Raw genomic sequence first — 12,854 nt, forward strand, 5'->3', positions numbered from 1 at the left:
CTTCTACCAACAGCCAGGGTCAGGGAAAAGTGTGGGCTTTGGGAGAACAGAACTGAATGAGAATCCTGGCTCTGCTGTGACTCTGAGAGAACCACTTCACATCTCTGGTGTCAGTACCTACATCTGGAAACTGACTATACAGTGCAAGGGTGCTCACCTCAGAGGGTTCTTGACAAAAGTAAGTGAAACGCACCAGGGAAGAGCTACACTGCCCAAAGCAAACACAGAAGTCACTAACCTCCAAACCTCAGCCACTGTCTGGCCCAGAGGAGCCAAGGGTCTTCCTTTCTGATCAGGATTCTGCCAGGCTGGGGTCTCAGGCCCCCTACTTTCAGACCTGGCTTCCTTTGGTGCTCTGGAAACATCCTTCTGGCCAGACCTCCCAGTCCCAGTTCCCCAGTCCTGCCCCTCCCTCTCCCTGGGGCCACCCTGAGCACCAGCTGCCAGGGATGAGCCTCCCTCTTAAAGGGACACACTGATGGCCATAAGGGCTACCCCACCTGGTCTTCCTGAGTCTGTGCCTCAGGGCAGTTCACTCATCCCCCTCTGAGTTTCAGAGGCCTCATCTGTGAAATGGGTTGTGGTGAAAATCCAGGGTGAGACTGTGAAAGGTACTTGTAAGGAAACTAGTTCACTACAGATCTAAGGCACTGGGGTGCTACTGTCAGGGAGCTTATCTTTGTTTGTCTTTGGAAAGGTGGATTGAACCCTAGGAGGAAAAAACCTGCCCTGCCCTGTGGGCCCCACCCTACAGCTTCCAGATCCCAGAACCAGGGGTGGGACCCAGGTATCTGCATTTACCCAGTTCCCTAGGAATTCTTAAGCAAAGGAACAGGTATTGACTGTGAGATATCAGAGATTAATCTAGGCAGTTCCAACACCACCAACAGGCTCTAGATGAGGTGGACCCTGGGAGGGGTCTTGGGCCCTGCCAGCACCCAGAGTCATAGAAACCAGATCTAGATGGAACAGGAGGTGCAGAAAAAAGAGTTCAGTCTTCCCTCCCTTGGAGATGGTTCCATTTGCTATCTGCATCCTACAGAAAACAAAAGCTTCTTGAGGGCAGGGTTCTTGTTTTTTTCCCTACAGTGTTCCTGGGACCCAGAACACAGTGTCTGGCACAACAGTCGTTTAACGACTGAACCAAACTCTGTCACAGGGCCTGGAAAGAAAGAAAGATTTTTCCTTTTGCCTCTCCAGCATGGCTCCTCAGCTGGACACAGTTATTCATCCTGTCCTTAAAATTTTTTTCTTGATATTTTGTTCATCATCTAATTTTGATTTTTTTAAAAATTACATTAAAATGCTATTTGTTGTAAATCAACTATACTTCAATAAATTTTTTTAAATGCTATTTGTTTTGGTTACTGAGCTTTTTGATTCCCTCTTAAATTTTGTGCCTGCAGAAAGTACCTCACTCAGGTGCTCCATGCAGTGCATCCCTTTCCATTTTCTGCACCAAGTGGAGATGGTAACATCTCCTAGAGATGCTGTCAGAGTGAATGAAGGCATGTGATCAAGTGTCCAGTATGGGGGCTGGCACATAGTAAGGGATCAATAAATATAAGTTATTACTATGTCAACTAAAGAAAAACACACACACACAACCTAAAAACTGCGAGTTATGTTTTATTTGGGGAACTTACTGAGGCCTATAGATGGGGAGACAGCCTCTCAGACAGCTCTGAGGACCTGCTCCAAAGAGGTAAGGGAGGTGCCAGGATATATAGGAGTTGTTTGCTGGAAAAAACATCAAAAGATTATTGCTAATCACAAAAACAGACATCTCAGTTATTTTAGTGCTTTTCTATGTATGGGAAGATGAAAGAGCCTGGGCTCATTGAAATCATTCCCTACATATGCGTCTTATTATCTAGGGCCAGTCTCCAAAGTACATAATGCTTCCTGTTTTCCTCCATCCCTGAATTCCCCTCAGGGCCCACCATGGTGTGAGGCGTGGGGGCATCTGCAGTGGCTGACGGCTTGATCTTTCTAGAACTGAAATGGCAGTCAACACTCTTCGTTTATTGGAATGGCAGGCAACAGTCACTGTCCACAGGTGGAGATTACATCCCCATTTGTATAGATAAAGAAACTGAGGCCCAGCAAAGGAAGGTGACCTGTGCAAGTCCCTGTGATTATCAGGGACCTCACTGTGGTTCCCCTGACTTGGCCTCCAGTTATCTCCTTAGGGTACAGAAGCTACCGAGACAGAAAAACAAACAGGCCTACCAAAAGTATTGTGCACGTCAGTGCCACTCATAGATGTATGGAGTGTGTGTAGGACCAAAACTGCCAGAGTTGATCCCAGGCATCAGGGCAAAGACGGTGGATGTAGCAAAAACGCCTGCCTACCCAGGCATGCTGGCAAGCTGGAGGGCAACCCGCACAAATACAGGGGGGAGTGGAGGTGGGCCTTTGCCTCTGGCTTCTGGAGGAAGAAATAGAGAATCTTAGAAAAGGCGAAGCTGCAGTTAATGCACTTCCAAGGGGGGAAAGGACTTTGAAATTTGCCATAATACCAGCATCCAGAGACAGTCTGCTACTTTTCCATTAGAAAAATGGAATTATGCTTTCTCCATGTTAAATATTCTACAACACAGATTTTCAAGGCTTCACAGCAATTCATCTTACTGATGGATCGATCATAATTAATTTAACCAATCTCCAATTTTTTTCCTTTTCTTGTTTTCTAAAAGTTGAGGACTTCCCTGGTGGCGCAGTGGTTAAGAATCCGCCTGCCAATGTAGGAGACATGGGTTCGAGCCCTGGTCCGGGAAGATCCCACATGCCGTGGAGCAACTAAGCCCGTGCACCACAACTACTGAGCCTGAGTTCTAGAGCCCGTGGGGCACAACTACTGGGCCCGTGAGCCACAACTACTGAAGCCCGCGCACCTAGAGCCCATGCTCCACAACAAGAGAAGCCACCACAATGAGAAGCCCGCGCACTGCAATGAAGAGTAGCCCCTGCTTGCCACAACTAGAGAAAGCCCATGCGCAGCAATGAAGACCCAATGCAGACAAATTAATTAATTTTTTAAAAAGTTGAATTGTTGGCTCAAAGGGTCTGCACATTTTTAATGCTGTTGACATGAAATAGCCGTTTAATTAGTAACAGTATCAAGCACATCTATACAAATTCTTCTTTGGAGAGGGCCTGCTATGTGGGCTTTTTTATATTTATTATTTCTTTTCATGCATAAAGCAACCCTACAAAGTAGGTGGTGTTCTTCCCATTTTACAGATGGGGACACAAAGCCTCAGAGAGGTGAAGTGACTTGTCCAAAGTCACATGGTTGGTGAAGCTGGGAAGACACCTAGAACTGACTCCAAAGTCAACGTGATGGTTAAATAGTTGTGAATAGAGAGGTGTCCAGGAAGGCTTCTTTTTTTTTATGAATTTATTTATTTATTTATTTTTGGCTTTGTTGGGTCTTCCTTGCTGTGTGCGGGCTTTCTCTAGTTGGGGCGAGCGGGGCTACTCTTCCTTGCAGTGCGCGGGCTTCTCATTGCGGTGGCTTCTCTTCTTGCAGAGCACGGGCTCTAGGCACATGGGCTTCAGTAGTTGTGGCACAAGGGCTCAGTATTTGTGGTGCACCGGCTTAGTTGCTCCACGGCTGTGGGATCTTCCTGGACTAGGGCTCTAACCCATATCCTCTGCATTGGCAGGAGTATTCTTAATCACTGCACCACCAGGGAAGTCCCAGGAAGGTTTCTTAGAGGAAGTAAACCGTTAGCTGCTATTTATGTGGTGGACAGAATGACAGCGGGAGGAGTAAGGGTCGGGGCAGGCCGTTTGGCAAAGTCCAGAGCCTTGAGAAAAGGCCATCAGGAGATTTCTTAAAGCTCAAGATTTCTAGGTCAAAGGCATTAGCAGGGAGGCGTTGAGTCCTAGAGCGATTGATGGCCGCTGAGACAGCTGTGGACGCTGAGTCCCGCCCTCCCCCCGGGGACTAGGCACTGCGAGCTCGAGACCCCACCCCAGTCCAACCACTTCTCGGTCAGCAGCAATCAGACTCATCCAGCTAAGGGCCAATTCTGGCCCCGCCCCTCCCTTCCGGGTTCTATCCCTCGCTTCCGGTCCCAGGCCCACGCCCCGCCTCCGTCTAATTTGGAACAATCCGACGGAACCTGCTGGGGTCTGCTCCTCCCTATGCCACGCCCCTTCTCCGTCTGGTGCATTCAGAATTATCCTCCCGAGTCAGCTCAGGCCCCGCCCCTGCCCCGTCCGTGCCACCCCATGCCTCCGAGATCAAGCCCTGACCGCGCCCCTTCCTCGTTTGGCGAGGTCGGGCTGGCCTGCTGGCCCCGCCCCTCCCAGGCCCCGCCCCGTCTAGACTCTTCCCAAAGCCGCCGCCTCCTTCGACTCAGCTCGGCGTCGGGAGCTGCACCCATGGCGGTCACCGCTGAGGGCGCCCGCAGGAAGGAGCGCGTCCTCTGCCTGTTTGACGTGGACGGCACCCTCACGCCGGCTCGCCAGGTAGGGCCCCGAAGTTCAGAAGCTCCCGTCGGGAGTGTCACGCGCACACCCGAATGTGTGGCCTGCAGCGGCATGACCCCAGACCCCCCGGGACCGTGTGTGGGATGCGGCAACACCCGACCCCTGACACCCCCGGGCCTTCTGCTGGGAGTGATGGGAACCCGGTTCCCCACGTCAGAGCCCGCTAGCGTCCGCGCCCACGTTCTGCCCGGGAGCGAGAGGGGTGGGTCGGATTCTGGAGGGAGGAAGCTGCGAGCAGGGGCCTAGTCTCCTCCCCACCCTACCAGGCCTGGCTCCGGGGCGCCCCCGCCTCCCCAGCCGTGGCTCCCACCCCATTTCAGCCCTAGGACGCACCGGTATCGCGAAGCTGGAGTCTGAACCTAGGGTTCCATACAAGGCTCAGCGCACCCAAGCGTTAGGTCCCCATCGGTGGGGGACAAGGGGGTCTCGGAGCCATCCCACCTGACATTTGCAAGATTGGGCCTGCGTTTAGTTTCTCAAACCCCTCCCCTACTTTCCCTCCCTTCCATCCCCATCCCCCTCCTCTCCGAGGGAAGGATGGCGGGCTTCTGTACCATTTAGGCTGTTTTGGGGCTCCTTCCACCTGGAGATGGGGGCGGTGGCTAGTCTGGTCCCATGGGGATATTGTGGTACAGGGTGAGTGGGAGTGCAGTTTTCCTTCTAAAAACATCTCACTGGGTTGTTGATTCTCCAACCTCTGCTCCACACACTGTTTTTCTCCCTTTGGATCTCAGGATGAACCCCGAGACCCACCCTCACCAGCTGGGTGCATGGATAAGCAGGCCTCTTTCTTGCCCTCCAGTCTGGGTCCACCAGGACCTACTGAGGGATCTCCTGGAGCAGGGAGCCAGCAGGTCTAGGTTGCAGGGCAGGGGCTGATAGGAACCCAGGTCTTGGCCTCCCCTCCCCTATGTGAGGGCCCTGGGGGCACAGGCAGCAGTCAGGCCACCTGGCCTTCCAGCAGCTCCCAGGGTCCTCAGGGCTGGGAGGAAGACGACAGTGGAGGGAGGATAGCAGAGTCTAGGAACAGCCCCTACACCTCCCTCTGACCCTTAGCTCCCCTAATCTAATAGCCTAAACAAGGACAGAGTGTCAATGCTGTTCACCCACCTGGATCTGTCCTTAGCACTTTTTAAAAGTTAATTTTTAATTGTACACGTATTTACAAAGACATTCTCTTGTAAAGAATGGAAACATAACAGAGGAGGGTAAAGTCCCCTCTGACCAGTCAGGATCCCAGGCCCAGCCCCATCCCCAAAGTTCTAAGGTTTTTTGTGTGCGTTTGTTTTTAGTAAGTGGCATCATACTGTGTGTGCCTTTCTGCAACTTGCTTTTGACAATTAACAGCATGTCTTAGGGCTCTCTCATTTTGGAAGCACAGCCCTGCTTTATTCTGTGTAGCCACAGTATAGAATTTCAGAGCAGGTGTGTGCCATGCTCCGACTGACTAGCTTATTTGCAGTTTTTCACTGTTATAAACCATCCCAATGAACATCCATATACACCTGGGCAGTTCTGTGTGACAGGGTATTTGCATTTAAAGTTTTAATAGGTTTTGTTAAATTAACCTCCGAAGTGACTGTTCCAATTTATACTCTCACCAGCAACATATGAGAGTGCCTGTTTCCCCTATGTCCACCCTAGATATTGTCAGCTTTGAATAGCTGAATGTTTGAAAACATGGATTATAACTCATTACTTTACATTTCCTTGGTGGGGAATCTTTTCAAGTGATTAGTCACTAGTTAATTGTTTATTCATTTCCAAGCACTATCTCATTTAATCCTTAACAGTGACGTGGTTGCTACTCCACATGGTTGTTATTATGATTCCCATCTTATAGATGGGACAACTAAGGCAAAGAAAGGTAAAGCCATTTGCTCAGGTCATCCTGGTATTGAGGGGCTTGAGCCAGAGTTTGAACCCAGGTGCATCTAATTTGGAGATGTGGGTTCTAAACCTTGACCTGCCACAGATCTGGGTGGAACATGGGCTCCCAGGATTCTGAGCACTGAGTAACATCTAAGTGGAGGTCCCAGATGTGCTGACAGAATGCTGTGCTTCCCTGCCCCCCTGCAGAAAATCGACCCTGAGGTGGCTGCCTTCCTGCAGAAGCTGCGAAGAAGGGTGCAGATCGGTGTGGTGGGCGGCTCTGACTACTCTAAGATTGCTGAGCAGCTGGGAGAGGGGGATGAAGGTAAGAGGAGCAACTAGAGCCAGTTCCACATTCGGGGTAGGGGTAGAGGAAGTGGGGAGTTCGTGAGATCCCTGGAGCAATGTGCCTTCAAAGACCCAGTCCTGCTTCTGTGGGGCAAAGGAAGCAGAGTGAACAGCCAGGTGTTTCCTTCAGTGATTCAACAAACATTTGGTGAGCACCTACTATGTGCCCGGCACTGTGCTGGGCTTTGGAGAAACAGCAGAGAACAAAGCAGACAGAATCCTGACCTTACATAGTTGACGTTCTCAGTTCTCCCTGCTGAGTCTTGATTTCCTCATCTTTAAAATGGGCTTATGGGGCTTCCCTGGTGGCGCAGTGGTTAAGAATCCGCCTGCCAAAGCAGGGGACACAGGTTCGAGCCCTGGTCCGGGAAGATCCCACATGCCGCGGAGCACCTAAGCCCGTGTGCCACAACTACTGAGCCTGCGCTCTAGAGCCTGCGAGACCCAACGCAGCCAAAAATAAATAAATAAATAAAATGGGCCTAATCAGTAATGGCTACCATTTGTTGAAAATGACCTTGTGTTAACTTCTTTTTATTTAATCCTCACAACCGCGCTTTAGAGTTGGTATGAATACCCCATGTAACAGAGGAGGATTCTGAAGTCACCCAGGAAGTTGTGTGGACCCAGAGCCCCTTTTCGCAGCTGGGTTCCCGGTTTCAGCTTAGTTGAGGCAAATGCCTCCAGTTCCTCAAACCAGAGACTTCCTTGACTTTTCCCTTTTCCCCTCCTCCTCGTTTATTCCATCAGCAAGTCCAAAATGTCTCCCTGTGTCCGTGTCTCCATCTCCATCGCCCCACCATAGTCCAGGTGGTCACCTCCCACCTGACCCTGCAGCAGCCTCCTGGCTGTGCTCCAGCCACTTCTTGTGGCAGTCAGAGCTGAAAACTCCCCTTGCAGCCAGCCTTGATAGCACAGTGATGGAAGTTGTAAAATGAAAGGGAAGTCCCCATACAGAGGGGCTGTGAGAGCACAGAGCGGAAATGATGTCCTCTGCCTGCAAGTCTGGAGGGCTTCCAGAGGAGGGAGCTGGATCTTGGAGAAGAAGTGAAGGGGGAGGGCATCCCAGGCAGAAGGAGCTGCATGAGCCAAGGCCCAGAGCGAAGCTCACTGGCTTGTGGGCTTGTTCAGGAAAAACCAAGCTGCAGAAGGCGAGGAGGCTGGAAAAGCAGCTTCTGGATAGAACAAGTGTGCTTTGGATGCCAGACCAAGGGGTGTGGGTTTCATCTCTCTGCTTGGCTCTGGGTACCCGGTCTCACACTCTTTCTTTTCCCCCTGGCCTCTACATGGCCCTGAAGTCATTGAGAAGTTTGATTATGTGTTTGCTGAGAACGGGACGGTGCAGTATAAGCATGGACGACTGCTCTCCAAGCAGGTCGGTGCCCCCCTTCCCTGGGGCCTTAGGACCCCTTCCACAGTGGAACATTCCCTTGGTGGCTTCTGTCCTGGGCGGGGGGGAACAGTGCTGTGCCCACCACACTCAGAGCCCTGTGTTCCTTGCCCAGACAATCCAGAACCACCTGGGGGAGGAACTCCTGCAGGACTTGATCAACTTCTGCCTCCGCTACATGGCCCTGCTCAGACTGCCCAAGAAGCGGTGAGGTCCCACCCAGCCTGTGTCCTGCCCCTCCTGGGCCTGAGCGAGGAAAGGGGCAGGTCTCTCAGATGGGCCCTGACTTGCCTGTGGGTGGATTCTTATCCCCCCTGATGTCCAGGTGGGGCTGGATTTGAATTCAGGGCCCTTCTCCTTCTCTCTGGCTCTCCGCCCTCCCACCTGCCCCTCCCCACCAGTGGAACCTTCATCGAGTTCCGGAACGGCATGCTGAACATCTCGCCCATTGGCCGGAGCTGCACCCTGGAGGAGCGAATCGAGTTCTCCGAACTGGACAAGGTGCCACCAACTGTGCAACCTTAGGCTATAGGACCTCAGTCACTCAGCCTCTCTGAGCCTTTATTTTCTCACCATTGAAAAGGATTGGGGGTGGGTGGGTGTTCTGATTCAACCAGTACCCTTTTGGATACCTACCATGCGCCATGGTTGTAGGCACTTCTGCGTCTTTCCAGTACTGCTGGCTTCCCTCCCTTGGTGACCAGCACCACCAGCCACCTACTTACCTGAGCAACACCAACACCTAGGGCATCATTTCCACCTGCCCACCCCCATCAAGTCCAGAAGTAATGTCTAGGGTTTCAGCCTCCAGAGTTGGTCTCAGATCCTTTCGCTTATGTGTGTGCCTCCACCCCCTGCCCTAAAGCCCTGCCAGTCAGTTCTCCAGCAGTGCCATTGAGAAGCTTTTGAAGCACATCTGTCTGCCCCCATCCACTCCCTGCTTACAGTCCTTCCATGGGTCAGCTTTCCAACAGGACAATGTCCCAGCTGCCTCCCGTGGTGTCCTGAGCCCCGAGGGGTCTGCCTGGCTCAGGGCTCCCTCTTCAGCCTTCTCCCTGTGCCTCTGTTCTTGGAACACACCAAGGTCCCTGTTGCCTTTGGACTTGCATTTTGCTCATCATCCCCACTATGTACCCGCTCCCTTTCAGGGATGGAGCCAGTCCACCAAGCCTCTTCACGCCTGCCCATCTCTGTCCTTCCCGCTGACCTGCCCTTCTGCTCTCCCCCTGCTCTCTCTGCTCCGGCCATGTCCTCCTTGCTGATTCTAGAGATAGCAGACAGTTTCCTACTTCAGGGCTGTGCCTTCTCACCTCCTTCACATCCGCTCAAGTGTCACCTTCTCAGTGTCACCTTCCCCGAGCATTACACGAAACATTGCAACCCTTTGTACCTGCTGATCTTCTCCTCTATTTTATTTCTTCCCAAACAGCCATCACCCTCTAATCCACTGTATCACCTATTTTTAAATCTTGGTTATTGTCTGTCTCCCCAGCTGAAGCTGTAAGCTCCTTAAGGGCTGGGGTTTCTGTGGCTGTTCACTGCTGGATCCACCGGGCCCAGCACATGCCTGACAGAAGTGCTTGAGAAATACTTTCTGAATGAATGAAATAGATGATATTATACCCATGTTATGAATGAGGAAACTGAGGCTCAGAGAGAGGAAATGGCTTGCCCAAGGTCACTTAGTTGCAGCCCAAAGATTTGAACTTGGGCCTCCGCCTGCTGCCCTCTGATGTTTCCCTGAGGCTGGGTGGGACTTGCAATGATGTCCTAGCTCATCCCCATTCTCACCCTGTGCCCCAAGGCTTCAGGTAGGCAATGCCCACAGGCATGGAGACCTTTCTTGTAGACTGGTTAAGGTTGACCATTGGCCGAGAACCTCCTCCCACGCACATATTGAGAGGTGGCCCTTTCTCAGGCCACCTGGGTTTCTAATCCCAGTTCCACCTCCTACTTGCCCAGTTACCTGGAAAAGTGGCTTCACTACTATGTGCCTCTGTTTTCTCATCCGTAAAGTGGGGATAATCACAGTTCCCATCTTATGAGCTCTAATGAGACAGGACACGCCGACTCTTCCCACAGCCCCCAGGGCCTTCTCTTGTCTTTTGGGTCTTGTTTTGCCCTCTTCTGATATTGGAGAGGGAGATGAACCTTCTGATCTCCTGTGTACCCTTCACCAGTGCAGATCTAATATAAATGCTTTACTCTCCTTCAGCCCTGCAGACTGGGCAGAGCTGACAGGGCTGAGTCCTGCCCTGAGGTGGACACTGTGACTTGGGACTCAGACTGTCCCATCCCTTCAGCCTTCCTCCTCGAGCCTCTGCTCCAAGGCCTCCTTCAGGATACCCCGCCCATACCCCACTGGCAGAATCTGGCACTGAGTTCAGTTACAGGCCTTTGGGATTCAGGCCCTGGCTCTGCCACTGAGGCTGGGTGACCTTGAACAAGGTATAGCCCCCTCTGAGCCTCCGTTTCCTCATCTGTAAAGTGGGGGGTGGGGCATGACATCCACCTGGAAGACTCAGTGAGCTCACATGCATTGTGTACCCAGCCCAGGGCCTGGCCCACAGCAGCCCTCTGAACCTCAGTCTGCTCTCTCCCCTTCTGCAGAAGGAGAAGATCCGGGAGAAGTTTGTGGAAGCCCTGAAAACAGAGTTTGCCGGCAAAGGACTGAGGTTCTCCCGAGGTACGTCAACCCCTTGGAGGGCCTGAAAGGTCTGGTACATGAGCCCACCCCAGGGCCTCACTCCCAAGGCCAGGCTGCATCCCCCAGCATCTTTAGAAACCCCTCCCAGCCCTCCGAGCACAGCAAGGGCAAGCTGAGCCAAAACAGGCAGGAACTCCAGCCCCCGAGGCTTCCCCACCTAAACCCAGGCAACCCACACCTCCCACCCAGTTGCTCAGGTCAAAAACCAAAGCGTCTCCCACCACCACCTCCCGCTACAGTCCATCCCCTACAGTGGCCAGAGGGATCCTTACGGAAAAACAGACCCTGTCATACCCCTGCTTAGAGCCCTTCAGAGGCTCCTTCTCACTCCTCATGAAACCCAGGCCCCCTCCCTGCACCCCAGGGCCCGCATGCCTGTGCTGCTGCCCTTTCCCAGCTTTCTGTGTCACTGGGACACTCCACGCCCTTTCCTGCCTTGGGGATTGTATCATTCCCTGGCAACTGCCACTCTGGCTCAGGTCTCAGCTCAATGTCACCTTCTTGGACAGCTCTCCCCTGATCACACCGTCTGGGGAGCTTCCCTCCCCCGCACCCTGCCCCCTTCATTGACTTACACGATCTGAAAGGTGGTCTGGTCACTTACCACCCGTCTCTCCCACCTGGATTGTAACTCCCGTGAGGATCCTGAGTCTGTCCATGCCCTGTGCCTGGTGCTCAGTAGGCACTCTAGGGTTGTTGAATGAATGAATGAATGAATGAAGGGCCTTGCCCGAGGTCCCCGCGAGCTGCCCCTCTGCCAGCCTCATCTGCCACCCTCACTCCCACCCCCACAGGAGGCATGATCAGTTTTGACGTCTTCCCTGAGGGCTGGGACAAGCGCTACTGCCTGGACAGCCTGGACCAGGACTGCTTCGACACCATCCACTTCTTTGGGAACGAGACCAGCCCCGTAAGTGTGGCTCAGGCTCAGCCCAGGTCCCCCCACCCCAAGTCACCTCCAGATCGGGGCCAGGACATGGGGTGACAGAACAGACCTCCTGGGAAACTCCCAGAGAACAGCCAGTGCTCACCAGCCCCATTACACAGATTGGAAGGCTGGGGCCCAGAGCTGGCTGGACACTTGCCCCATGTCACACAGCAAGTCAGGTCAGGTCTGAAGAAGGAGATGGGCCTCCTGGCGGTTCTAAGGCAGCAGGAGGAGGGGCAGCTGTGTAGGAGCCGACGTGGGGAGGGGATCCCATGGCAGAGTGGGTGTTGGGCTCCAAACCTGGGAACCTCCTCCAGGCACCACATGCGTACATATGCCTTCACTGCTCTTCCTCTGTGTGCAGGGTGGGAACGACTTTGAGATCTACACAGACCCCCGGACTGTTGGCCACAGTGTGGTGTCCCCACAGGACACGGTGCAGCGATGCCGTGAGATCTTTTTCCCAGAGACAGCCCACGAGGCGTGACCAGGGCCCACACCTGCCCCTTGGGACTTCCAGAGAGCTCTGCCCGGCCCTAAGAGAGCCCCTGGCCCTGGTGTTCGGGGGCGCCAGGGCCCCTCCTCTGGCCCAGGACGCCTGCCTCATGTTACCTGCCTAAGTGGGCCCAGGGTCTGTGTGGACAGCCACCCCCAGCTGGTCAGCTCTTGGTGGGCCTGGCTCCCGTCCTCCAGCCCGATGGCCCTGGCTGCAGCTGCTGCTCGTACTTCCGGACAGAACAGGTTTCTGTCTACACGGGAAGCGTGTACAAGTGTCGGTACGAGATAGAGCCCGCGCTGCTTCCCTGCCCTAGATGGGGCGCAGAGCAGTGGGGAAGGTGCATACTTGTGAGAACTTGATCTCACAGATACTAAACTTCGTGGAACGCGGTGTGGAGTCTGAATGGCTATTTGGCCCCAGTCACAGACGCTGTTACAGCCCTGCCTTTGCAGATGCGAAAACAGGCACAGATGGCACGGACTTGCCCCAGGTCACACAGGGAATCTGATGCAGTCGAGGAGGGTGGGCCATTGAAGCCCCAAACAAGGGCTGTTTGAGGTGTCCTCCCCCAGCCCCTTCCCCTGGGACCCAGACAGAAAGGCAGCTG

At 53.4% G+C, this 12,854-nt stretch overlaps 1 protein-coding gene across 1 annotated transcript; it reads left to right on the forward strand.

Moving 5' to 3' along the window:
- The first annotated feature begins 4,127 nt into the window (after positions 1–4,127).
- PMM1 (phosphomannomutase 1) lies at positions 4,128–12,637 on the forward strand. The gene is made up of 8 exons (XM_024737556.1): positions 4,128–4,482; positions 6,583–6,700; positions 8,022–8,098; positions 8,229–8,320; positions 8,515–8,614; positions 10,724–10,799; positions 11,615–11,730; positions 12,113–12,637. The coding sequence occupies exons 1-8, from the start codon at positions 4,156–4,158 to the stop codon at positions 12,233–12,235; spliced, it is 1,029 nt and encodes a 342-aa protein (XP_024593324.1). The 5' UTR covers positions 4,128–4,155; the 3' UTR covers positions 12,236–12,637.
- The last annotated feature ends 217 nt before the right edge of the window (positions 12,638–12,854 follow it).

The sequence above is a fragment of the Neophocaena asiaeorientalis genome, unplaced genomic scaffold (assembly GCF_003031525.2).
Source record: "Neophocaena asiaeorientalis asiaeorientalis breed wild unplaced genomic scaffold, Neophocaena_asiaeorientalis_V1.1 scaffold242, whole genome shotgun sequence".
Classification (NCBI taxonomy): Eukaryota; Metazoa; Chordata; class Mammalia; order Artiodactyla; family Phocoenidae; genus Neophocaena; species Neophocaena asiaeorientalis.

Coding starts and splice junctions, on each gene's coding strand:
- PMM1 (XM_024737556.1), top strand. CDS start 4,156: ATGCCACGCCCCTTCTCCGTCTGGTGCATTCAGAATTATCCTCCCGAG. Junction 4,483..6,582: donor CCCTCACGCCGGCTCGCCAG/GTAGGGCCCCGA, acceptor GCCCCCCTGCAG/AAAATCGACCCTGAGGTGGC. Junction 11,731..12,112: donor TTGGGAACGAGACCAGCCCC/GTAAGTGTGGCT, acceptor CTCTGTGTGCAG/GGTGGGAACGACTTTGAGAT.